The sequence below is a fragment of the Gymnogyps californianus genome, chromosome Z (assembly GCF_018139145.2).
Source record: "Gymnogyps californianus isolate 813 chromosome Z, ASM1813914v2, whole genome shotgun sequence".
Lineage (NCBI taxonomy): Eukaryota > Metazoa > Chordata > Aves > Accipitriformes > Cathartidae > Gymnogyps > Gymnogyps californianus.
This window is the reverse complement of record NC_059500.1, coordinates 54,178,749-54,205,641: the sequence shown is the minus strand read 5'-3', so window position 1 is coordinate 54,205,641 and position 26,893 is coordinate 54,178,749. Positions and strand designations below refer to the sequence as shown.

Below are 26,893 nucleotides of genomic sequence, written 5' to 3'. Positions count from 1 at the left end.
AGAGTACAGTAAAAACACACTGAAGACTCCTGTTCTCACTAGTTCCACGTGCTAGTGTGGCATGTAAAATGGCAGCAAAACCGTTTGTCTATCATTTATTTGGACCTTCATTTACGTCACGTCTGCTGTAATGACAAAAACCTTGAATAGATGATAGCCATATTAGAATCGAGGTATCATATTGCTTCCAGAACAATCATATCTGAAACAGAATAAATTCGATTACCCTCCTATACACTGTTGCCATTACTGAGATTAGGTAAGAACTGTCCTTGTGAGAGATAACCTCTCATAACCACTGCTGTCAAAACTCCAGACCATAAAATCTTAAAGAAATGTTAAAATCTATTCCATTCCAGGAATGGGCCTAATGCTTCATCTTATTATGTTGAAATACATGTGAAACAAGAATAACCTGTAAGTTGTAAAGAAAAATAAGATTATGCATGAATTACAGCTTGTACAGGGCTTGAGACATTAGACTTTCTAGCCCAAGGCATCTAACAAGTGAAAGTCACCTTTTCAAAGCACATCTCGTGAAACAAGAGAGGGAAAACAGTAAGAAGGCATTCTGTCTCTTTGTGTTGACCCAAGACGCACACACGGAGAAAAATGTCATGTTTCTCAGGCAGAAACACACCAGGACCTGTAACCTTAGGAAAGAAAAAAATATGTTCCCACGAGACTCCTTAGTCCAGTCATACACGCATGCATCAGTACTTTGTACCTTTCATATGTATTAACTATGTAGCTTTTTGCTTGTGTCAATAATAACCACAGGGGGAAAGGGAAAGTAGTCATGTCCCTCAAGGAAAGAATTTTAGAGAAACCAGACAGCTCCCCAGGAGCTCCTAGAACTGAAGGTGCGTTCACAGATGTACATACACAAATATTCAAACACGGTATACGTATATACGTATGCACACATACACACCCATGCAGTACATATACGGGTGCGCATCTGTTCATATATGCTCTGCCCGCAGCCTCACCGCGTGGACCTGCAGCTCGACGACCACCTTCAGCGGCATCTGGGCCGCGGGGCCGGGGCGGCGGCGGCGGGGCTGGGCGGGCCCGGCCCGGCCCGCGTTGCCACGGCGACGGCGGCGCCCCAACGGCCGCGGCGCGGCCCCGCCCCGCCCCCTCGGGCGGCGGCGCCCTCGGTGGCCGCGCGCCCGGCGGCGCCCCTCACGGCAACGCCTGGCAGCGCTGGGGGCGCGCCGCCTCCTGCGCGCGCACCGCGGGCGCGTCGTCTTTGTTTTTTTAAAAATACATATATTTTATATGTATATATATACACACGTATAATTTGTCAGCGTCCTGCGGTAGCCTCCAGGGAGGTAGTCGGCCCTCCGCCGGCACGGAAGAGGCCCAACACACGGTACTTCTAGCAGGGACACGCGGGAGCGCCTCGGCGTCATAACCGCTGGCCACCGCGCACTACCGGCGGCCGGGCCTTGCGGTGGGCTGTGGCGCTTCCTCGCTGTGGCGCGCGGCGTGGGCGGCGGCGGGCCTCCCGCGGGCACGGGCAGGGGCACGGGCAGGGGCAGGGGCCAGGCCCGCCCCTGGCCGGCGCGGCTGGCGCAGGCCCCGCCCGACGGCGCCGGGGGCGGAAGCGCGGCGGCCCGCTTCGATTGCCGGAAGTGGTGCGCAGCCTCACTTCCGGTGAGGTGTGTAAGCGCCGCGGGCGGCCGGGGACGGTGATCGGCGGGCGCTCGGCGGCGGGGATGGCGCTGTGGCTCCCGCGCTCACGGGACGGCGGCCCTCCGTCGGAGGAGGACGAGGAGCGGGGGCAGGCTCCCGCTTCCCGTCAGCGCCTGCCGGAAGTGCAGGTACATCCGTGCCCCCACCCCCTGCCGCCCCGGCACCTCGCGCCGCTTCCCGCCCCGGTGGCGCAGCTCCCCCGTCCCGGCCGGCGCGGAGCGGGTCGGTGCTGCGGGAGTCTCGGCTGCCCCGCGGCCGCAGCCCGACCCGGCTGCGCGGTGGGGCCGCGGAGGGACGTGGGTCACCGCGGTGCCCGGTGCGTGTCGGGCGGGGGTGTGCGGAAGTGTCCGCTCCTCTGCGGGGCCGCTCCGCCGCCTTGGAGCACGCCAGGAGGGGCAGATGCGCTGCCGCCGCGGGGGGGTCTGGCGTCTGCCACCGCCCGTGAGTAACAGTTCCACGTTTGACAAGTGATGTGGAAGGAGCTGGGTTGAAGTTATCCCAGCATCCTGACGTCTAAAAAGCAGATCTATAGGCGGTGTGTTTCTCTGTTGGCTAGGGCAAGTCGGCGTTTTTTAAATACGTTGTCAGGAATTCTGTGTGCTCTTGCAAGAAGCTGCCATTACATTAGTTTTCCAAACAGTGAAATTTTCATCTTGTTATAAAAAAAATAAAAGTGCTGCAATTCCCAAACAAAGTTGGCACAAGAACTTTGATGCACCTGCATTAAAGATTCCTTCAAATAATCTTTCACAACTTGTGTTGTCCTTCATGTCCCTCTGCCAGAGGTTATCAGCACCACAAATTTTATAATACGGCACTGGAAGGCTGAGGAACTAATGCATATGGATGTTTTTTTCTCCACTCTTGGTGGGAAGGCATGGCATATGCTTTACAGGGTAATTTCTTAAGTTACTGAGTGTGAATTCCCAGCACACACCTGGAAGTAGTATAAGCACTGTTGCTTAAGAGGTCATTTGCTCTCCCAGCTACAAGTGGTGACCTCCTCAGTAGATTTGACCAAAAGGAGTATATGCTTGTGCTGGGCCTCAGCCGCTTCATAACTTAAATTCCACTTTCACTGTCAGTTCAAGGGAAGATGTTGACCATCTGTTAGGTACTAATCCATATTGGAATGCAGGCAGCCACAGTTGCTTTACTGTTGTGATCTGACATCACAAAACTGCTACTTTCTTCTCGGAAGTATATATTCGGAGTATTCTCACATTTGGCTGTTGCTAGCATTGCAGCCCAAAGATAGCCAGAGGCGTTTCAGCGGTGTCAAAAGTATTTTTACAGTCTGGAGACTATTACTGGTAGCAGTACCTGATCCATGATTTTGCAAATGCACTTAACAAAGTTAAGACAGGTTGAATTAGAAATGTCTTTCTAAAAAACATGTGGCTGTACAATACCGTGCTTCATCAGTCATGCAAACATAATGCTGCATATCTAAGGTGCCTTCCAGGTGCATTATCTTTGGGATTTGGGTACAAATCTGTAAGCTGTCAATTTGCCCTCCATAAAGAGCATGTCTGGTTTTCTTTACAGACATACAGCCAAGGGATTGAATTAGCCTGCCAAAAAGAAAGAGAGTTTGTGAAGCACTCTGTAGAAAGCACGTGGAACCTAGCAGAAGCCCAGCAAAAATTTGGTAGCTTAGCACTGCATAACTCAGAATCCCGCGATCAGGAATCTGCTCAAGCAAAGACTGAAGCTTCAGAGTTGAGAAGGAGAGAAGAAGAGTGGAGAAGAAAAGAAGAAGCACTAAACCAGAGAGAAAGACAGAATCTATGGAACACAGATCCTGTTAGTAAGGAGGTATTTAATAAGGTATGACCCATATCACTGTGCATGAAAACAAGTGTTAGCCTCTTTTTTTCATTCCACTTGTTACTAGTCTTGAGTGTCTTCAGTGTCCAGTACAGCACAAAGCCACAGTATGTGTTAAATGGTTTGGGGTTTTTTTCTTACTTTACCTCATGAAAGGGGGCAAGCTGCACTCATACTGCAAATCTGGATGACATTTCTCTACCAGAAGTGCGGATCAGAACTTGTGTGTGTCATCTAGGTATTAGATAGGAGCTGGCAATGTGCACTAGCAGCCCAGAAAGCCAGTTGTATCCTGGGCTGCATAAAAAGCAGCACGGCCAGCAGGTCGAGGGAGGTGATTCTCCCCCTCTACTCCACTCTCGTGAGACCCCACCTGGAGTGCTGCATCCAGCTCTGGGGTCCCCAGTACAAGAAAGACAAGGACTTGTTAGAGCAGGTCCAGAGGAGGGCCATGAAAATGGTCGGAGGGATGGAATACCTCTCCTATGAAGAAAGTCTGAAAGAATTTAGGTCGTTCAGCCTGGAGAAGAGAAGGCTCCAGGGAGACCTTATTGCGGCCTTTCAATACTTAAAGGGGGCTTATAAAAAAGATGGAGAGATATTTTTTTTAATCACAGCCTGTAGTGATAGGGCAAGGGGCAATGGTTTTAAACTGAAAGAGGGTAGGTTTAGATTGGATATAAGGAGGAAATTCTTTACTGTGAGGGTGGTGAAACACTGGAACAGGTTGCTCAGAGAAGTTGTGGATGCCACATCCCTGGAAGTGTTCAAGGCCAGGTTGAATGGGGCTTTGAGCAACCTGATTTAGTGAAAAATGTCCCTGCCCATGGCAGGAAGGGGTGGAACTACATGATTTTAAATGTCCCTTCCAACCCAAACCATTCTATGATTCTATGTAGTGTAAGTGTTGCCAAATGCGCTGAACAATAGTTTCATCACATGAAGAGTGTGCTTCTCTACTGTGCCAAATTCTTAAAATGTGAAACTGTTAGTTTGCCTCTAATAATGACTACTGTAATACAGATTATTTAGCACAAACTTTTTTTTATAGTAGAATCTCAGCTTTGATTTCACAATTTAATTTGAACAGCTAGCACATCTCCTAATTTCACTGATTTAGCTACATCCAGGCTGCAATGTACGTGGTTCTCATTGTTGACAGATCAGTAAGTTCCTACCTGAGGACAGAAGTTGCTCAGAGTTCTTTGGTCAGTAGACTATAACAAGACTTTTAAACTGTATTATTAGGTAATGCACTTTTTTAAAGAAAAGCTGCTCTTTAAAATTTTGACTTTAAAATTAGAACATAGCCCTTTGTCCTGGTTTCGGCTGGGATAGAGTTAACTCTCTTCTTAGCTGGTACAGTGCTGTGTTTTGGATTTAGTGTGAGAATAGTGTTGATAACACTCCGATGTTTTAGTTGTTGCTAAGTAGTGCTTATCTTAAGCCAAGGACTTTTCAGTTTCCCATGCTCTGCCAGCAAGCAGGTGCACAAGAAGCTGGGAGGGAGCACAGCTAGGACAGCTGACCCGAACTAGCCAAAGGGATATTCCATACCATAGAACATCATGCCCAGTATATAAACGGGGGGGGAGTTGGCTGGGAGGGGTGGATCACTGCTTGGGCATCGGTCAGCGGGTGGTGAGCAATTGTGTTGTGCATCACTTGTCTTTTCTTGGGTTTTATTTCTCTTTTTTTTGTTATATTCCTTTTCATTACAAATATTATTACATTATTATTATTAGTTAGTAGTATATTTTGTTTTACTTTAGTTATTAAACTGTTCTTATCTCAACCCACAAATTTTACCTTTTTTTCTCCTCCTCCCCACCCCACTGGGAGGGGGGAGGGGGAAGTGGCTGCGTGGTGCTTAGTTGCTGGCTGGGGTTAAACCACGACACCCTTTAAATAGTAACATATTAAAATATAATACTCCTATATATCACAAAAAGGTATGTCTGGAGTTTCTGTGATAGTACAATTTTTCTCTTCCTCAGAGTTTTATTAATCAAAAAAGAAAAGAAATAGAAGATGAAGATGTGTCTGAACCACTTATGCAAAAACATGAACAAAAGATTAGACACTTTGGTGAGTGTGCTTTTTCCAACATTTTGCTGTTTAAACTTCTACAGAATTTGTGTAGGTTTGCTCTTTATTGTAGAGAATGAATGCTAACAAATGAAAGACCTGGCTAAGAGACTGTTCAGATCTATTTTATGAGGGCAGAAAATAATTTCAAAGTGAAATAAGGTGTACACTGTAGAAGCTTGTTAGTTCCTGTGACCAATAAGAACTTAACTTAAAAAAAAAAAAATTATACTCAAATGAGCTTAAGCCCTGAAAAGTGAAGTTCTAGCAACTTTCTGCTGTTCAGTGGGAAAAGGTAGGGACATTCATGAAAATTTAAGTCGTGTGTATAAAAGTGCATGGGATTGTCCATAGCTGTCTCCTTTTAATAAATGTTTTTCTAGGGGCTATTAAGCTACAGGGGTAATGACTGATTAAAGGGAAGTGTCTCTAAATGCCTGCTGAGAGTATGTGTGCATGGAATTGTGCATTTCTTAAAATTATATTTAATTATCCACTAGGTGTCACTTTAGCTGTTTATAATTGTTAAACCCAATTAAGCACAAAGCTGATCTTGTAAAGTAATCTGAAATTTTGATGGTTCTCTGAAGTGCTTTCCATTCTTAGTTACAGGCTGGTTTCAGACTATGGTACAGTATAGCCATATTTGGAATTCCAGAAAAATCAAGAACAGGACTGAGATGGCAAAATTCAATTCTTTGTACAAACTCATTTTTACTAAGCTATTCGGCTTCTAAGGATCTTAAACTGTTTTAAAGAAAGGGTTTCTAGCCCTGTTAGCCTTAGCAAGCCTTGCAGGTACCAAGCTGAGGCACAACACTGTCAGAGTATGCAAATAGCAGTGATAAGCACAGGGTCTCTGAAATACCTTAACTGCTAAGTGTAATGATAGTGGAATCGGATGACATCTCCCCTGCTGTGCATTTCAGCAGAAAACAAGACGCTTTCTTGCAGGCTTCCTAGCTAAGAGTTTGGCAAAATTACTTTGTTGTCTGAATTCAGATTAAGCTGTTATAGAAGCAACCTTATTACAGAAGGTCATAAATTTTTTTCTTACATCCTAAATTCAAAGCCATGTTGTTATTTTAATTCAGAATACCTAAGTCCATTGTAAAAAGGGACAGTACATTAATGCTCTTTCAAGTCTTCTGTTCTGTGCTAGCTGCTGCCAAGGGGCAGTGTGGACTTCGCTAGCTATATTGCATGAGTCCTCTTTCTGGATCCTGCTCTGGCTTCCAAGCAATAAAGAACTTAGGCGGAATAGCTCACTTGAAAACAGCCAAAAGAAATATTAGCCATTGCTTTCTCTTTAGGCATTTGTTTACTAGAATTAAGATTAGCTTAGGTCATTACCACTGAATTATCTTTAGCCCAGTTATAATTATAAGGTGATAGATGGGTAAAGCTGTACCTCTGGTACCTGTTGCCAGTAATGACTTGACTGTCAGTGATACATGAAGGACAATTTTAGGAAGTGGTCTGAGTATTGAGTTCTGATTTTTAAACTCAGCTCTTTACATGAAGGTAGATTCATGCTATCACAATTCAATCTTCTAGTTAACCTTCCAATACTGATGTGGCTTTGCTTTTTGAGATCAAGCTGTTCCTGTAATTACATTCAAATTTCCTAAAAACCTAGCAAATCATGTGTTAGAAGCACTTTCATTTTTGACAGATTACACATTCTTTTCTTTCCATTCCGTCCTGGTTTTGGCTAGGATAGAGTTAATTTTCTTCTTAGTAGCTGGTACAGTGCTGTGTTTTGGATTTAGTGTGAGAATAATGTTGATAACATGCTGATGTTTTAGTTGTTGCTAAGTAGCGCTTATCTTAAGGATTTTTCGGTTTCCCATGCTCTGCCAGCAAGCAGGTGCACAAGAAGTTGGGAGGGAGCATAGCCGGGACAGCTGACCCACACTGGCCAAAGGGATATTCTATACCATGGAATGTCATGACCAGTATATAAATGGGGGGGGAGTTGGCCGGGGGGGGCGTATCGCTGCTCGGGCATCCGTCAGCAGGTGGTGAGCAATTGCATTGTGCATCACTTGTCTTTTCTTGGGTTTTATTTCTCTTTTTTTTTTTTTTTGTTATGTTCTTTTTCATTACTATTATTATTGTAGTAGTAGTAGTAAGTATTTTATTTTACTTTAGTTATTAAACTGTTCTTATCTCAACCCACAAGTTTTACCTTTCTTTCCTCCTCCCCATCCCACTGTGAGGGGGGAGAGGGAAGCGTCTGCGTGGTGCTTAGTTGCTGGCTGGGGTTAAACCACGACACATTCTTATTTGCAAACATTTAGAGGATTTGTGTTTGCCAGAATCACTGAATGTAAATCTCTATCCATAAACTTTTTAAAGTATTTGATGATGTAACTGATACCTACACCACTTTGTTAATGTATATGAGAACTGATTAAAAATAACTTATCAATGATGCTAGAGATGCATTAAAATATAGGAAATTGTAACTGTTAAAATCTACTTTTAGTATCTTCAAAGTCTGATTATACCTTCTGGTAATGCTCTTTCAGCGTTGGTTGGATGTATAAATAAAACGCCCAAATTTAGCTGCATGCTGTCATTCTGAGGTTAGTGAATTGCAAACATGTTATATATACTGGGGTATCAATGCAAGTAACTTCTGTGCTGCATTAAATCATTTATCCATTTAGAATATCTTAACTATGTTTCTCTTATTAGGTATGCTGAGTAGATGGGATGATAGTCAAAGATTTTTGTCTGATCACCCATATCTTGTATGTGAAGAAACATCTAGATATCTCATGTTGTGGTGTTTTGATCTAGAAGCTGAACAGGTATGAAGAAGATGTTTAAATTTTTTGAAAGCATACGGTTTCCCACTTGCACTACAGAAAAGCTGACCAACTTGATTAGCTGTTTAACTGTTCTCACGCTCTCTCTACTTTGTTGAAGAAAAACTCTATAGTGCATTGTCACATACATGTCTAGTTATAGCTAATTATCAGGCCCTTTGCTTCTGTGAGCATAGTTCTCATCTGTTTAGGAACTAGAACAAAAGGAAATTATGCTGACTTTTACAAATACAATCACAGGAAAGATCTTTAAATCATAACTTTAACTTTTTTTCAGAAAAGAGCTCTGATGGAGCAAGTAGCACACCAAGCAGTTGTAATGCAGTTTATTATAGAAATTGCCAGAAGCTGCAATGTGGATCCAAGAGGCTGTTTTCGTCTCTTTTTCCAAAAAGCCAAAGTAAGTCAACTTGGGTGATGATGGGAGAAACTCTTGATGCTGTACAAGGTACAAGTGTTTTAGAGAAGGTTCATTCCTAACCATAAGAGGATAAATATTTTATTGACTGACTTAGGCTTATGGGAAAGTGTTTTGTTAGCAATTCTTTTCTAGACAGGATATTCTGGTGTAATTCCAATTCTGAAAATGAAAGTTTAGTGGATTTTGCTTATCCCAGAGGGAAAGCAAGATACAGCAGGAGGACAACAGGAGTGTTATAGACAAGTAATAACTAAGTAACAACAGCAAACATAGACCAGTTTAAGGACTCATTTTGGCTAATTACACCTGTGTTTTCACAGTGTACCTATGTATTGTCACAACTTTCCATTCTTGTGCAGTTCACAGTGGGGCCCAAAATAGTGTCCCTTTCTCATCACTGAAATAGAGCAATCCAGAGCTATGGAGGAGAAATGTGGGAAGACTGAAACTGTGGTTTGCTGTAGACTCTATTCAGTTATTCAAGACTGATGGATCTCAATATTGCCTAAAGGAGTTCAGTTAAAGTGCGAGTCAACTTGTGCTTTACTTTTGACCAGAGTGCTACAGCAAGCACCTGTTCTAAGGGTACTGGCTTCTGAGCTGGAATAAAGGAAAGGCTAAAGTTAGATTTATTTTTACATGTCCTTAGATAAATCAATTACTTTGCTTCTACATATAAATACTACAGATTGTCTTAAAAAAGAAATCTACCCGAAATTTCATTTTAAATTGACTAACATTATTCTTGAGTTGTTCACAGTTGTTATTCCCCAAAGGGTATAACATGCATTACTGCGTGGGTTTTTTTCAGCACTGTGTATGCTTACAGCTGAAAAGTAAATCTGGCTGAAGTACAAATATTTCATTTTTCTCTTTGCAGACAGGAGAAGGCTATTTTGAGGCTTTTAAAAATGAACTTGAGGCATTCAAGACGAGAGTGAGAATCTGGTCACAATCACATGGCTTTCAAACTATGCTACTACATGATCTCAGTGTCAATCCTGGTCTTGTAGGAGAGCTGACATCTTTTTCACAGGTAGGTTTATTATTTCTAGAAATTAATTTAACTAAAGTAGGATTAGATCCTGCCTTGAGAAGCTGTACCTTTCTGAAATATAGAGGGAACTACTAGTGCTCAGGATATAACATGCAGTATTATCAACATGCAAGGCATATATGGGCTTTCTTTTTACTTGCTGGAATTCAGAAAACATCAGCATAAGGTCAAAAGTATGTGTTAGTTCAGTGCCCTTACATTTTCATGCTTAAAATAAACGCTGCATCATAAAACTGATCAGATGCTGGAATTGTATGGACAGTCTTTACCACAAGCAGTGAAATGAGTTTTCAGTGTAAAATGACTAATCATATTCACGGGATCATTCACGTCCGTCAAGCCTAAGGAAAGCCTCCTGTTGTGATAAAAGGAAACTGAGGGTGCTTAGGTCTTTTGTTACAGTACTAGTGATGGCCACATTCTGGAATGAAGAAGCAACTTAAAAGATTGTCAAAAATTAGGTATTAGGGAAGGGGTCACAATTGAAACTACTTATTTGAAATAATTTGATTAAAGTACCTCTAAAGTAAGATCCAACAGCTGAATTTTAAGTAAATGTGCAGTCAAGTGCTAGCAGTATTGAGACCAAATACAAGCTACGCCAGCAAATTTTAAAGAATCTTTGACACAGTGAGATAATATTGGTTGGTGATTTTTTCAGAGCTTATTTCCTTACTGTTGCAAATTTGTCTCATCTTAAGATGGACAACGCAAAGAGTCCAACTTAAGCTAAAATCTCTCTGTTTCTCTCTTTTTCTCTCTCCCTCCATATATACAGTTATGGAGAATTAAGCTGTCAATTTTTCATCTGTTGCAGAACACAGGTGATCTACAAGGTTCCATAAACACAGATGTCTTCACTTTAAACTCTGTGATACAAAGAGATGAAGAAGAATCCAAAATGATGGACACAGTATAGTACTCTTAAGACTGAGGCCAAGTACTCTTTTTTTTTTTTTCTTTTTTTTTTTTTTCCTCCCCCCCTCCAAGAAACAAACATGGCTATTTTCTTGACACTTACGTTTCTGGGTACTGCACTTTATTTTTGGTGTCAGATTTTTGTTGTTGTTGCTGTTTGGTTTTAGGGGGGAAGGGATTTTGAAGGGTGGATAATTCAAAAAAACTTGTAATATTGTTTGAAAATGTGCTGCTAGGTTTTTGGTTGTCCTTGAAGAGCAGGGTTCTCATATTGCCGAATGTGAAACTGGATGTGTTTTCTGCTACTAACCTTGCCTTTCATGATTTTAGAAATTAAAGTATGAAAAAAAATCTGCACAAATACAATGTTTACAAGAAGCGGTAGATTCTTGGTAGAATCCACTATTGTCTTACTACAGATGTGGACATGTTTTACTCTATGAATATTGGAGATCACAACTGTATTCATGCTACCTTGCTGACATTATAAGCTCTTAAATTTGGTTATCACTAATAGCAATAAATCAGTATCTGGTATCAGTATTTCAGATCTGAATGGATTAGATTAAAACACTGGCTTTCTACCTCTACTAAGGGGATTTAAATGTTACATTGTGCTTTCATTAAACATAACTTGGTTTTGTCCTGAAATGTAAGCAATGCTTGTCTACATATGAGTGCTGGGTTGTATGATTTCTGAGAGTCTGACTCTCTTCTTGTTCATAAGGCTAACTTCAGATTTTTTTAAACCAAGTCTCATTATGGGGAGAAGTATTTGATGGAGGGGATGGAGGGAACTTGAGGTACAAGGGTTGGGCTAAGACTTGAGTTTAAACAAAAAGCTTTGTCACAGTTCATATAGGGTAAGGTGTCATGCAGGGTTTGAAAGGTGTTTCATATGCTACTAAACTAAAGCGGGTTTCTGATGTTGCCAACTCAAACAATTAAAGTGGAAAATCATTAAAAGCTTCCTGTTAGAGGAGCTGGAAATCCAAACACTATTTCTAGACAAGGCCTTCCACAGAACCTCTGCAATCCAAAATTCTACTGTGCTTTTCTAACTTGCTGGTATTACAGCAGTTCTATCTATAAAAATGTATACTGCAGTTGGAAGACTCCAGTGAAGAGAGCTCATATCTCAAATAATGGTATCAGTACACACTCTTGGTCCTTTACTGTTATTGTTCTGATTGTATGTAAGGTCTGGAAGATATCTAGATTTCAATAGTTTGATGAACACAGTCTACCTGCAGTTGCTAATTCAGGCAAAAGCGGTGCTAAGATCCAGTAATCTTCAGCTTTGGCTATAGCAGAGATAGGGAAAAGTCTTAAGTCTGCAGTATATACCAGAGTGAGTATTAGTACAAATGCAGTAGCAAAAGTAGGAACTCCAGATCCACTGACAGAAGTAGCTTTTCCTGTGCCTTGTGTTCTCGAGCAGTTCTTTTGCAGACAGACTGAGGATAAAGGAGCAAGCAGCAGCTCTGTCCCAGAAACAAATTAGAGATAACCAGCTTCAGCAGTAATTTTTTTTTTTTTTAAAGTTTGACAGCTGCTCTAGAGAGGGTAAGTAAACACTGCCTCCTCCCTAATAATTAGTTAATAATTAAGGGAAACTAAGTTAAATAATAACTTCAGGTTGTTTTTTAACTGAATGTTATGTACAAGGGTACTAAGGGCAGTGTAGCACAGTGACTTGCAACTGCTACCATTAGCAGTAGAGCCACATCGATCTAGCAATCTGTGATATACTGAAAGTTATTTTTAAAGTTTGTAAGGGGCTAAAATTGGATAGTGTGGGAATAAGTGTCAAATCATAAGGAGATTCCGTCCTCATTCTCCTGGTTAACTGCAACTTAAGTAGGCTGGCAAAAAACCAAGCATAGCTGCTTTTTATTGAAATCAAAACGCATAAATAGAAGTAAGCAGCACATCAGGGTTTCTCATTGTAATGTGGTAGCTACTGTTTTGTAACCATGACTTTTTTAAGGAAGTGCATCTCTAAACTCAGTCTACAGCCTCCATATAGACATTTCTGAAGATGAAAGTACAAGTGGTCAGCCTTTTGGCAAGCTTTCTTTAAAATGTAAGGAAAGCTGCTTGCAGTGATAGCTGCTGCCCATATTGTTCATTTATAGTAATGGGAAAGCTTTACAAATTCTACAATGACCATCTTTTTTAGACTCAAATGTGTCTCAATATTGATAATGCTAAAACTAGACATGCAAATGTAGTCCAAGGTACCTCAGCACCACAGCTCTGTAGTTGTTTACAAACAGTCACTGCAAAAGGAGATTGGGACATGCATTAGTAGGGCACAGCTACTTCAGACGTTGCCTAGAGTTGTTTGTTCCTCAGGTTTTGCTGACGTTTCTTGAAACTCTCAATGTAGTGAGCATAAAAAAAGGGCTAGGAGAGTTCACTGAAAAATAGCAATGTCTGCATTACCTGGACTGTTAAAAAGTGTGGCCTGTGGAGGTTTGTAACTCCAGTTATCTAGTGAATAAATAAATACAAGAGCTGGTCAGAGGCATGATTTAGTAGCATGAACTCATGAAAACCAGTCCAATTGCAACACTAAAACTTGCTACAGTAATATGACAAAGTTAATAATTTGACCTCTGGAAATCCTGGCACTGGTGTTAATGAGCAGTTGTTTTTTCAAAGATAGTAGACTAGTCAAGATTGACTAGTCAAGATCATCTAGCTACAGGCTTACCAGATCTGTTCAGTATCTGCTGTCTTTTTACTAATAAAGTCTTATAGAGCTGCACAAAGACAGAGGCTTTACCAAATGTGTTACACATCATTGAAACTCCATTTCTCATGCCTGCAAGATAGCTGCTCTGAGAGCAGAAATATAAGCATAGTAATAAAGCCAATCATCCAAGCAAGTGTTAAGGGTAATTTAAGCCCAGCAAAATCAACTAACATCGGTGCAAGCAAAGCTAAAAGAAGCTGACTGTCTTCCATGAGATCAACCTATGTGTATGCCAGTTCTGGTCTGAAATGGCTTTTTGCAGAATGGTGGTCATGGTTCCCCACAGCTTCTGGCTGGCCCCAACTAATCACACATTCAAGAAACGTGTTTTCATGTCCTCATTGCTTCACGCTACATTTCATGAGTGAGTAAATCAATCAATGTGCTTTGTTATTAAGCTGTATTCTGAAATGGGTTTCCTTCACCAGTCAGTATTTGCAAACATAAATATTTTCTGAGTAAGAGACACAAGAGTACCTGCTTTTGTTGAAGTCAGTTACTATATTATAAAAATTAGGTATATTTAATATAAAAAAATACAGCATTAAAGTGAGAACCACAGGCAACAAAGTTTTATCATAATGTAAGTTAAGGACAACATTAGACTTTAATTATTGATCAGTCTGGTAGACTTAAGAGAAATCCTTGATTGCTGAATCTCATGTAATCAAGTGTGAGCTATGATAGATGAGCAGAAGTTAGACCTGTTTTCACCTGGGAGTGGCAGCATCTTTCTGGCTCACATCTGGCAACTTGGTTTGGAGGAAAGCATAGATATGTGGCCAGATCTTATTGGTTTCTGTTCCAGAGAAGGATTTCAATAACCCTTTTTCCCTAAGGAAGAAAGAGAAGAAAGCATTACAGAAGTCAAATTGGTTTACTGTTCCAAGATCTCCACCTCACTTTAAGATTGCCCTGGCAGGAGTGTGCAAATATGCATGAGATTTAACACCAAGGATAGCCATAACATTGGGAATGCAGGCTGGACATGCATTACTCTGTTCCTCAAACAGTGAGCTATTGGCCACGTCAGTTCATAAAACTGACAGCTGTCCACAGAGTACTTAATAACAAACTATGAAGGGTAAAAATAAGAAGCAGCAATGCAGTCACATAGCACATGCTGTACAGCAGTCATCCAAACGACTGTGACTAACCCAGGTACACCTCAAGGATCAAAGAAGGTGCATCAGAACAAGCAAGTGAACCAGGCACAATCAAGTTATTCCAAATTAGTTCTAGTAGCTAGTTTTATCTGTAAAGTATGTTGTTATCAGTAATGATAATACCTTAGGCCTGTGTCTTACTGTGGTGCTTTGAGGCATTGTCACTTCAGAAAGCTACCAAACTCAGGAAAATCATTGTCAATCCAGAAAAACTACTTTAAAATTAACCACCCCAGAGACGGAGCTTCTAGTCTTCTGCTCAACAGTTTTGGTAGAGCATAATGACGGGTGGTGGATATGGAGATAGAGGAAGGACAGTCCCTTCAGGATATAGTCAAAGAAAGTGATTTCTTTGTCTAGGCAAGATAGCACTACAAAGCTCTACATGGTGACCTACTATTATCTATATATTAGCAATGTGATATTTGCACCTTTACATAAAGAGAAACTTTGTGTAGAATTTTGGCTTTTGAAAGAACTAATCATTTGCTATCATACCACAGTGCAAATGGCAGTATTCTCAAATAGCTACTTATTCCCAAAGAGTCTTGCTAGCTGTGCCTGTCACAGTCCTGTTCTTAGAACAGCCACTTTCAAATCATCATTAACAGTTTTTCTATTTGTGTATCACTTCTTGACCCCTTGCCCTTGTTAGGAGGGCTTCTACTTACACATCCAGAAGAGAAAACACTGTTAAATCTTCCAAAAAAAGGAAGTCTCTGTTACCTTCCTAACCAGAGCTATGTTGCTCAGAACAGTACTAGAATGTATTGAATAATGCATAGCGCTCTTTGTAGAGCTAAATATGGCTGCAGTGAAAGGTTCTTTTGCTAAGCAGGCTCCTGAAGAGGTTTCATGCAACAGTGGAAAACATACTCATTTTACTGGGTTGATTTCTTATTGAGTTGATGAAAGATACACTGCTACTCATACCACATTCACTGTTGCAATATCTCTGTAACTGAAGACATCTGTTCCTCACTATGCTAATGTGGAAGAAGCTTTTAGAATGTGGAAGAATAGATTTTACTACTTACCGATAATATTCTAGAACAGGTTTTGTCTGCGCATCATAAGCCTGCAGCCTCTTGGTAACCGTCTCTGGCTTATCGTCATCACGCTGAACAAGTGGCTCTCCAGTAATATCATCAATGCCCTAATCATGGTTAAAAGCAAACACTGGTGTATATTTCTTATTTCTGTTTAAGTATGTTTTGTGTAATTTTCTATTTAAATTATGATCAGTTTCCAGTTAGTCAAGGTGTAGATTTCTGCTTATAAAGAGAAAGGCTACTGCCCATATCTTATCTGGAATAGAAGATCTTGACTTCCCAGTAAAACAGTCCATCAATTAAAAATATTTTCTCAGTATTGGCAACGAATATCAGGTCATAGTAACTTGACTAATTTGTCCTCTGGAACATTCATTGAATATGGGAAATATATAGACAAAGGCTTCATATATGAGGGAAAACAATATTGTTGGTAATATGTTCCTGCATAACAGGAAACAGGACACCAATTGGACCTTTGTTTGATAATACTCAAATCGGGAAAGGAGTTAATGGCTCTTTGATTTTAAGTTGCAAAATGGAAGAGTTATGATTTAGCAACAGCTGTACAAAAAATGGCATAAAAGCCAGCTGAAGTTTTTCTAGGATTCAGTAAACAGAGGTAGGGACCTAATGTGTGAACTATGACAGCTCCTACTTTACTGCACATTTCACCTCCAATTTACTGAAGTGCTTTAAGTGATTACAGACCTTTTAAGCCTTGAAACCCAGCAATGACTGAAGAAATTATTGACCACTGGCATACCTTATGAAGGACCAGCTAGTGGCATAAAAGTTGGCTCCTTCTTAGGTGCATTGAATCATTGTGCATCTAAGGACAGACTATGACCCACCACAGATAAGGGACTCTTTGCTCCTTCTTACATATTAATTAAATCCTCAAGAATTTTGATTTTCCCTAAAGACAAGTTTAATCTGACATTTGGAGTGGAAACATGAGTGATCTTGCAAGTACAAAGCCAATTAGACCGCAAAAATGTTTTCCTTTCCCACTTGCATTCTGGCAGTCAGTTTCAGAAAATCAATAACCTTCAATGTTCAGTAAGCTTCTCTGTTCATGAAGGTGTGAAGAAAATCTGTTCCAGAACATCTGTATCATATTAGAGATGGATTTATATGGTCAAACTTACCTTGTTTACATAACACAATCATTTAAAACACTCCAGTGTTTCTTTCTAGTATCTGTGCTGGCAGCCATACTAGTGCCTTCATTGTACCGATCAAATATTGAGCCTTCAGCCTTGCATTAACTCTAAAGCCATAATCTTTTAGTTCTGTTGAGTAAGTAAACATTTTGCAGGTCTATTAGATGACAGAGACAACTGTATTTCAGCTGTTCAGCTCCATTCCATGGTTTCACTTAAATATTGCAATCATCTACTTTACCATGTTGTGATATGCCTGCTAATTAGTGGAAGGTAGAGTGGAGTGTTGCTAATAACAAAGCTGTTGCAGCTGAAGCCCACTCTGGTACATCTGATAATTCTCTGCTGCAGCTTGCCTATGCTCTTCTGCAATTGAAAATAACCATGACTTAAACATCACATTTTAAACAATACAAAGGCAGTGTTTCCAGTTGCTCACTTCCAGTGCTTACCTGCTCTTTCAGCTGGCCTCTTTTCCTGCAACACTGAAATCCAAAAACTACAAGGCCTGCTGTGCTTCTGATGTAACTTAATAGAGCTTTCAGGTGAAATGTGATGCCACAACAGGCAAGTTATTTAGAGTTAAGGATGAAATACAGCTTAAGCTGAGTTGCACTAAGGCTGATCAGAGTTCCTCAAAAATCTTAAGGTAACAATGTACAATCATTAAGTTTACTATTCCTCTTTAGGATATCTCAAGCCATAACCTCTTTGATCTGTTGAGAAGCTTCCCTGACTGGCAAGTTTCTACATCTAATTTTGCAATACAACTATTCCCTTGAAAATACCCATCCTAGTTAAATATAAACACAGGGAAAGCATTAAGTGGATTCCTCTGACTGATGATTCAGTGTGCTTCCTAGATACAAAGAATGAGTCCTCTGGAGGAAGGAAAAGGAAACTACATTTTGAACTGTACAAGCTGCAAACTTGCAGAACAGGCTGAGAACATACCCAACTCCTATGCCAGTGTGCAAGACTGAGAGTATTGCAGATCAGTGAACAGCTTTAACAAGAGCTTACAAAATGCCATGGTGTTTCATTCTGCAGGGGACAAACAGATTGTCCATCAGCTTGAGCTTCTACCAGGTCACTAACATACCCTCAGAGGCAGGGTGTTACCAGAAAGGTTTTGTGCTCCTAAGAGATGAAATGAGCGTTTTTCTCCTGAGCTACTGTGTGTTGCAACAACATACGCAAACAATATTTTACTGCAATTACCAAATGCAATGCAACATTTATTTAGCACCAACACCAACGTGTATTGCTTACCTGCACTTTGGGAGGACTGAATTCAAGATTGTAGACTCTGCCACTAGCAGGGTGGATCCAGCGTGCTGTGAGCCGACTTTTTATGGTCTCAAATGGCACATCTAGGTCAATCACAGTGTCTATTTGGCATTCTTTATCCAGGGCTTCTGCCTGAGCAACCGTTCTGGGGAAACCTTTTCAAAGGAAACAACTCCATAAAAATCCAAAGACAGAGTTATAGCAAGAATTGCCTGGATTCAGTCATTAGAGAAAATAGTTGTGAGACAGAAAAAAAAAGCATCATCATACTGTAAAGGTTGAAGAGACATCAGATTTTCCAAGTATTTTTCAGTGTGTCATGGCACTTGTAATTTGTTAAACGCCTCCCAGCTTCCATTTCCTCATTTCAGCTAATCATCTTCCCAAAAGTGTAACAGGTAAATGCAAAAAGACCCCATACTCATATGTACTACATACCACAATACTGAATAAAAACATTGTGTACATATTTCAAACAATAAAAGCTACAGGCAGTTCACTCAGAGGTCTGGAACAACGTAGAAACATTTCTGACAACTCTTACTTCCACAGTTGTGTAAGTCTGGCTTAAGGGGGTGACCATTACAAACTATTCTATTCCATTGCAGTAAGCCCAATATATCTACCAGAGGCAGTCCAGGACTAATTTTACGTAAGAGAGTAGCTTTAGAATGAGTTCTAGAAAGTCTAGTGTATCAAACTACCCTCGGGGACGATGACTGTGAGAACACTCTGGCTGAACAGGAATCTGTCTCTTCACTTAAAAGACACTGCATTTTCCCCCATGAATGCTGTGACTCCAGTAGCATGCCTTCAAAGGCACGTGTTACTACTAGACAAATCTAGTGGAACTTAAGAAGGAGGGTGGGGGGAGAAACAGAGAACAAGAAAACCAAGGTCTCCACAAAGAATTTAAAATGAATAATTGACCACAACAACTTCAGCGGTCAAAGCTACCGCAGAACATGCTATTGCACCATAGATTCACTGGATTAATACCTCTACCCACAAAGCTCTTGCACAGTCTCATGTTCTTCAGTAGCTTGTAATTTTCATCATACTATACAAGTAAACTTCTCCAGAAAGGCAAGTACTGATAAGTACAAACTTAAGAAACTCTGCTTTCCATAACATTGGCGGATGAGTCCATTGCCTGAGTAAGGAACCAGCCAAGAACTAGCCTTACAACAGAAAAAAAAATTTTTTTTATGATCTTAAGGCTACCGTGTCTTGCCTAACACATCACAAAAGGAAAGAGTTGATGAACTCAGACCAAGCTCTTGCTTGTGCATTAAGTCTGATGCACCTGGTTTGCATCACAGTCATCAACTGCCCTCATCCTATTTCTCTCATGTTCACATTATCTCATGGAAGTGCTTCTAACTGTTAAGAGCAGAGCGAGAGCCAGGACTCCAGCACTGCTGCTCTTTCTTACTATTGACAAGCTAGTCAGCCACCACACATCTTAAGTTATGCAGCTGAAAAATGAGTTTGCCTTGGGGCTTAATAATGAGAAACTTCCTCAACAAATTAAAGTGCCTTTACAAAAGCATTTCATTGAAACTGAACCAGCGTTTGCTGCATACAGTGTTTTCTCAATACAGAAAAAAAAAAAATCTACAAGATGTGATGAATTATGAAGAATCCAGGAACACAGAGAAAAGTACCCTTATTATACAGCATGTAAATCCAAGCAGATCATACCCCCGCCCCCCCCATGACTCAGACTGCTACATCTGCTATGACTCTAGAAGCCACCAACCTATCGTATGGCAGTGGAAATGGGTATTTAGCTAAGTGAGCATACAAGCAGCTCAGCAACTCTATTTAGTTTGACTTAGCTGACCTCAGCTGTTTGTTCTGAGTTGCAGTTACCAAACTAAAGACTTTCTGGTTAACATATTTCAACAGACCAGTATTGTTCCTACAGAGCTGATTATGCCAGAGCTATCCCTAGTGTAATTCACTGAGTTACAAATGCTGATGCAGACAAAATTTCTGCTCCAAAAGTTTAAAGAAGGCAGCACGTTAGCATGCAGCAGAAATTGATTTATTCTCTTACGGTCTCCACACCATCCTCCTGTTAAGAGTTGCCAGTGTGCCCAGCTATACTGCTACACATCCAGATCCACAAGGCTGGAACTGTGTATACACAGGACCTGGAACTAAAGAAAAAAAACATCTGCAGCTCTTTCCTTTATTAACTAGGTTTCATTGTGTTGTTCACTGTGGGAATTAAGCCTTTGTCTTCACTAAGGAGGAACATAACGGTGACTAAAGCCACCAGAACAGATCACTGTACTAGAAGCAATTAGAATAAAGCACTAAGGGACAGAGAGCACTGTGGATTTTTCACTCCCTCTAAATAAAAAGCCACACCAACAACTTCTTAGTTTTATCTACTGAGACAGGTTGTGACTAGAATCCAAAAACATACACATCCAGCCTAGACACTATGTTTGTGCTGAGCATCCAACTGTACTCCCATGGGCTGGGGTAACAAGAGCCATTCAGTTCATGAAGACAGCAGTAAACGCATTTTCTCTCTACCATGAATGCTGAAGCAATGAGCTTATGCTGCAGAATTGCAGAACAAGTCACTCTAGAGAACAAAAGCAAAGACCAAATGAAAGAGACTTTTTAGAGCACTTAAGCAGTGTTTTTGTCAGTGATTTATTACACACTGCACTGCTGCAGTATTTGCTTTCCATACTTACCTTGTTGCTGCGTCACATACCTACCTTTCTATTTAAATAATTCCTCAGCCCCATTCTTCAGAAGTGTTCCATTCCCCAAGGACTTTAACAAGAAAAGGCTTTAAAAAAAGAAACTTCTCAATGCATATTTGTCCTAGTTTTGGCTGGGATAGAGTTAATTTTCTTCTTAGTAGCTGGTACAGTGCTGTGTTTTGGATTTAGTGTGAGAATGATGTTGATAACACGCTGATGTTTTAGTTGTTGCTAAGTAGCGCTTATCTTAAGTTAAGGATTTTTCAGTTTCCCATGCTCTGCCAGCAAGCAGATGTACAAGAAGCTGGGAGGGAGCATAGCCGGGACAGCTGACCTGAACTAGCCAAAGGGATATTCCATACTATAGAACGTCATGCCCAGTATATAAACAGGGGGAGTTGGCTGGGAGGGGCATATCGCTGCTCAGGCATTGGTCAGCAGGTGGTGAGCAATTGCATTGTGCATTACTGTTTTTTTTCTTTTTTTCCCTCTTCTTTTTTTTGTTATATTCCTCGTCATTATTATTATTATTACTACTATTATTATTATATTTTATTGTTATTATTGCTAGTACTATATTTTACTTTAGTTATTAAACCATTCTTGTCTCAACTCGCGAGTTTTGGGTTTTTTTCCCAATTCCCCTCCCCATCCCACTGGGAGCGGGAGGGGTGGGGAGTGAGGGAGCAGCTGCATGGTGCTTAGCTGCTGGCTGGGGTTAAACCACAACAATATTTTAAAGGGAAATAAAGCATAAGGATTACCAGAACTGCCAATTTTGAAATTTTACTGGAGTGTTAAACTACCTTTTTCAACACAAATTAAACATCCTGTAACACTCTGAAGGTGGGATGCACCCAAAGCATTTTACAGCCGAAGAAACCGGGGCAGACTAGCTACTGAAGGTTTCACAGCAAGCCGGCAACAAATACTGTCCAGTTACTATGACTCGAGGGTGGCTACCGGAGTGTAGCTAACCACAAGTGACCAAAGCACTCCAAGCTTTCCAGTGCAGATTTTCTCTCCATATACAGTGATAGCCAATATGCTAACTTACCATCCAATAGCCAGTTGTACTGATCTAGACCTTTTAGCTCATTCAGCATTAGTTGTGTCATGATGTCATCTGGAATAAGCCGCCCTTGATCAATGTAGGACTTGGCAAGGATTCCAACTTCTGCAAAAGTAAAAGAAGTCGCATTACACTATCCCTGACCTCCAGCAAGTGAAAAAAAGCCCACAAGCCTGCAAAAATTTTGTTTTGATCAGGATGGCACAGAACAGTAAAGTTGTAAACAAGACAGTATGCTTGCTGAAATCTGAAAACAGATGATCAGATAGGATCTGATCACGCAAATATGTATCAGATTAAACTTGATCGGTCTGTGGTTCCACAGGTGGCAACAGGGCATTCAGCACACCTCTATCCCCACACCCTCCGAATAATTTTACTAGTAAGTATTTGAAATATTAGGTTCCAAAAGCTAAAATCAGGAGAGGCCATTAGGTAAAAGAGTCTTCAAAAGAAGAAATGTAAAGGATACAAGTTCATTAAGATATCAGCCCTCAGATTTCCTGGCAAGAAAATTATTTTCTCAGTTTAGTGGCTAGTTATTAACTTATGACTTCACTACGAAGAGAACTCTCTTTGGTATTTAAGAGAGCAGTGTGCAGTGGGACATGCTTGCCAGGTATGTATTTTTGTGATTACTAGAGTTACAAGAGGATGTTTATAGATGTTGTAAACTATTCATGGGAGCGCGCAGACACTAGTAGTTTCCCATGGATCTGACTAACCTTTAATACCAGTCATTTAGCCCACTGGCTCACGAAAATGCCATCCATGCATCACAGTTCCGGATATCACACCATGCTTCTACATGACAGGCAGCAGCATGCTGTAGTTCACTCGAATCATAGGCATAGCCAGGAATAAATTCATTTGCCTGGGTTGTGTGTGAGGCACAAAGTCTGTATGGCTTTAGTTTATAAAATAATTACCCAATTATGTAGGTCACCCAGAACAGCAGCTAGATTGGTTTTATTGTGGATCTGCAGAAGCCTTTACTTGCAGCCAATTCAGATCTAGTTACAGTAGACGAAACAGGAGAGAAAATGGGATGGACTGACATATCAACATAAAATATAACCTCTTTCAGCAGAAAGCAATGAAGAATGCCAGTCCCATCACTTGATGCAGTACTGGAATGTGCAATAGTACAGAGGCCCTTCTTCAGACAAGGCAACTGAAAAGCAATAGATGCCCTCAAGTAATGCATACAGTAGCTTTGGTGCCTTTAAAAAAAAAAAGTAATAAAGGGACAATTTCCCCTTATTGGGTGTTCACATCCATACTCAGGCTTTGAAAAGTTTGAAGACCATTTAGAAATAGTTGCCACGCGCCCTGGTCAGACTTCAAATAATCCTCACAATGTAGAAAGGAGTCAGACTCCAGTGCTTGAGCTCTCCAGCACATCACAAACTGGAAAGAATGTGACAGTCTGCCTGGGTACAAAGTGTCTATCTTTTCCCTACCTGCCTTCTTCGAGGTCAGCAAGCCACACCTCTTTTGTTATTCTAGTGCACTTTGAACTATGTACCCTGCAAAAGCAGGCAGGGAGGAGGAATAAATTACATCTAGATAGTTTAATGTGTACTGGATGCTTGGATCTGTTACTGATTTACACTGCAGCATTGCTCTAGCCACAATGATCTAAGAATATGCGAAAGGAAAGGCTGATAGAGAACGGTACTAACATGCTTTGGAAAGACAGATGAGCTTTTGGGCCCAGAGAGGTTTAGAGTACGGCAAGCTGTAAGGTCCTATTATTAGACCAACAGAGCTGGAAACATGCTGCCTCTCTCTACAAACCTCAGGTCGTTTAGAAAGTCACTATTGCAGTACAAAGAAAAAAAATAGGCACAACTGTACCCAAATAGTTACATGTTAGGACAAAAAGTTTGTATACTAGACCATAGCTGCTGCTTTTTTCCCCTGTTGTTGGAGGTGGGATTTTGTGAGGTTTTGTTGGTTTTATTTTGTTCTGTTTTTTTCAGCTTGGGTCTGAAGCCACTACAGGCATGGCAATCTTTGGAATTAAAAGCAACACAAGTTTCTTGCCTGTCTAGCTGATAACAGGTATCCATATTTCATGGTTTTGCAAAAGATTGGTATGGCCTAATCACATTACAGCAAACAAGCTCTAGCCATGTTCTGACAACAGGTTGCTGAGCACTAGAGAGGTGGTCATAGACTCTCCACTCTCCAAAGCAGCAGAACATGGTAATAACCACAAATTGCTAAGGATGCTCACATGTTCAACAGGACTTTGCAACAGACAAAGTCCATTTTCACAAGATGGCAAATGCCAAAAATGGCACCATATAACTATTGTTAATTATATTTAATTTTCCAAGTGTTTTAACTGCCTAACTTAGCCTAACACAGTTCCCAAAGAACTGGGAATTGCAGGACTCTTCTGTTATAATCAAAACTCACAAACTCTTTGCCTCAACTAAACTTGTCAAAGCTCTCTGAGTTGCCTCTCAGTCCCTCTCCCTTCTTCAGTGTACTACTTACTCCCACTCCCTCAGTATTCACCTCAATCCTTTGGAGATCATTTCTGCAACAAGTGACTCACTTTCAATAAAATTAAAACAGAGCTTCATCTGGGTTAATTAGTGAATGAAAAACTCTGTAGCAGATTCCTATAAGTTCTATGCTAGCTAATTCAGAGCAAACTTCATCGTCTCTTACACCCTCCACTGGCTTCTCTCCTCAGATTCAGGGTTTTAACGTCTCTCCTACACTTTCATGTCACATCTTGGTTCTCCTTCACATTCTTTCACCTGTCCAACCCACCTAGAACACTTTGCTGAATCACTTTTCTTTCCACTACTTCATGGCTCCCTCCTCAAATCAAGCAATGGCGTATTCCCACTTGCAATTTCCTCTTCTCACACACCCTTCAGCTTGATTCTGGTGCTCTTCGATCTTGCTTCCAAGACATATTGAAAGAGCACAAAACCTGAAGTATTTAGTAAATAACGTATTTCCTTCATCTTCTGGAATGCATTCCTTTCTCACTAGGTCTTACACTGGAAGTTCATAACAGCAACAATTTTGGTGTTGTGTCACTCTGTAAATAAAAACTTACGCTTGCTCAATCAGACAGACAGAAAAAACATGAATGTGATCAGATATGCCTGCAGAGGTGGCGCTCCTAGCAAATGTTTAACTTGTAGATATCAACTGTAGAAAAGTCAGCCAACTAAGCCAAAGTCATTGTTCTTACAGAGCATACAGAATTTGTGTGAAAAGAGATATGGAAATCACATCACAGTTGATTTCATAATACAGATAATTTTTCACCTTCAAACATGCTTGCAAGATTCCAAAACCAAGACTGCCAGTTACCCAACCATAACATTGCATGATACTTACATGTAAATGTAGTCCTCTGCAGCTTCAAAGTGCTGGAAATAACAATACTCTTACTTCATCACATGCAACCTGAAGTGTTTCTTACAAGGTTTTTGACCCCACCGTGAAGAAAAGCAGATGTGGAAGTCAGGAGGGGACCTTTCATCATTGCAAAAATACACTGAAGAGAGGCGCTGTGGCATCTCAACAGAGCGCCAGAGGTCAGGCTAGGACTATATAGTAAATATAATTCATATCATTACCTAACACAAGCAACTCTGTATGCAAACACAGACCATACTGAAACCTAAGCATGATATGAACTTGTTGTAAGATAATAGTAATTTTAAAAGCACGAGGTAAGCAGTTTGAAAATTTTGCCCATTGTTTTTGGAAAGCACCACTACAGTTATGCCTGCCAGTTCGGGACAAGGCCTTCTAATTTTGGAATAGCTGGTAATTCTACATGCCTCTACTTCTTGCCATCTAACGGAGATCTGAATAATTCTGACTGCCCAGAACTCTTTTGCCCAGTCTGTTAAAAACATGAATATTTTTCCCTTTCAAGATGTTTCAGCTGGAGGACTATCAGAAACACCTACAAAAAACGCTGGGTACTTACAAAAAAGCACCAATACAAGGAAACAATTCGGTGTTACAAAACAAGGAAAACGGGATAAAACCCAGACGTTCCCGGTTCACGCTTACAAAGAGGATGCCAAGTGACAGCTTTTAGAGAACCCTCAGCTGAAGCCTTGAGGCCCATTTCGGTGGCCTCTGGCCTCCAGGAAGAGCCGCGTGAAGACGCCCAACCTCTGTGGGAGGCACACAGAGGTGGGACTGGGGAGCAGCAAACCCCCTTCAAGAAGCCCCCAGGGGCTTCCCGGGCGTGGAGCGGTGGGCGGGCGGGAGAAAGGGAAGGAGCGGGGCAGGGGAAGGACCGTCGTTCCCCCCTGCACCGCGGCGGAGCGGAGCTGTGTCACGCGGGAGCCTCCTGCAGGGCTGCGTGGGGCCGGTTCCCGCGGGGGGGGCGGCGGGGACGATCCGTGGCGGGCGGCCGCCCCCCCCACTCCCCTAACCCCCCACCCCCACTCTAGACCGCCCCCGTTCCCACCTGTCTTCTTCTGCATGTTGTCCCTCAGCAGGTCGCCGCTGGAGAGGTGCTTCATCCCGAAGTGTTTGATAATCCGAGCCGAGATGGTGCCTTTCCCGGAGCCCGGGGGCCCCATGATGACGGCGCGCAGCAGCGGCGGCACCACCATGCTGCTCCTGCTGCTGCTGCTGCTGCTGCTGCTGCCGCTGCGGGCAGGGCCCGGGCAGGGGCCGCGCGCCGCTGAGCGCCGGGCGGAGCGCGGCTCGGGAGGAGCGCCGCCTTCCCGGGCAGCGCCGCCTCGGCCGCCCGCCGTAGGACTGGGAAGGGGAGGGGAGGATTGGGGTGGGTGGGAAGCCGA

At 41.7% G+C, this 26,893-nt stretch overlaps 2 protein-coding genes across 5 annotated transcripts; one reads left to right on the top strand and one right to left on the bottom strand.

Annotated features, from left to right (window-relative positions):
* Nucleotides 1–1,727: 1,727 nt before the first annotated feature.
* On the top strand, nucleotides 1,728–10,872 carry CDC37L1 (cell division cycle 37 like 1, HSP90 cochaperone). The gene is made up of 7 exons (XM_050912460.1): nucleotides 1,728–1,832; nucleotides 3,253–3,534; nucleotides 5,532–5,622; nucleotides 8,326–8,441; nucleotides 8,737–8,859; nucleotides 9,761–9,916; nucleotides 10,755–10,872. Exons 1-7 carry the CDS (start codon nucleotides 1,728–1,730, stop codon nucleotides 10,854–10,856), a joined length of 975 nt encoding a protein of 324 aa, XP_050768417.1. The 3' UTR covers nucleotides 10,857–10,872.
* AK3 (adenylate kinase 3) lies at nucleotides 10,334–26,781 on the bottom strand. 4 transcript variants are annotated; one of them, XM_050912464.1, is made up of 6 exons: nucleotides 26,557–26,781; nucleotides 22,077–22,196; nucleotides 18,273–18,445; nucleotides 15,820–15,938; nucleotides 14,331–14,450; nucleotides 10,334–10,358 (listed from the first exon to the last, which is right to left on the bottom strand). In XM_050912464.1, the coding sequence occupies exons 1-6, from the start codon at nucleotides 26,702–26,704 to the stop codon at nucleotides 10,334–10,336; spliced, it is 705 nt and encodes a 234-aa protein (XP_050768421.1). In that variant the 5' UTR covers nucleotides 26,705–26,781. The 4 variants fall into 4 exon arrangements, with proteins under 4 accessions (XP_050768421.1, XP_050768419.1, XP_050768418.1 ...); XM_050912462.1 differs by lacking the exon at nucleotides 10,334–10,358 and having other exon boundaries at nucleotides 14,082–14,450; nucleotides 26,542–26,713; XM_050912461.1 differs by lacking the exon at nucleotides 10,334–10,358 and having other exon boundaries at nucleotides 14,082–14,450; nucleotides 26,557–26,713.
* Nucleotides 26,782–26,893: the final 112 nt, after the last annotated feature.

Bases quoted from the DNA above. Each gene is read 5' to 3' on its own strand.
- CDC37L1 (XM_050912460.1), top strand. From the start codon at position 1,728: ATGGCGCTGTGGCTCCCGCGCTCACGGGACGGCGGCCCTCCGTCGGAG. The intron at 5,623-8,325 runs GTGAGTGTGCTT...TTCTCTTATTAG, and splicing joins ACAAAAGATTAGACACTTTG to GTATGCTGAGTAGATGGGAT. The intron at 8,442-8,736 runs GTATGAAGAAGA...ACTTTTTTTCAG, and splicing joins TTGATCTAGAAGCTGAACAG to AAAAGAGCTCTGATGGAGCA.
- AK3 (XM_050912464.1), bottom strand. From the start codon at position 26,704: ATGGTGGTGCCGCCGCTGCTGCGCGCCGTCATCATGGGGCCCCCGGGC. The intron at 15,939-18,272 runs GTAAGCAATACA...AACCATGATTAG, and splicing joins TCAGTCCTCCCAAAGTGCAG to GGCATTGATGATATTACTGG. The intron at 10,359-14,330 runs GTGAAAACAGGT...TCTTCATTCCAG, and splicing joins AAAGATGCTGCCACTCCCAG to AATGTGGCCATCACTAGTAC.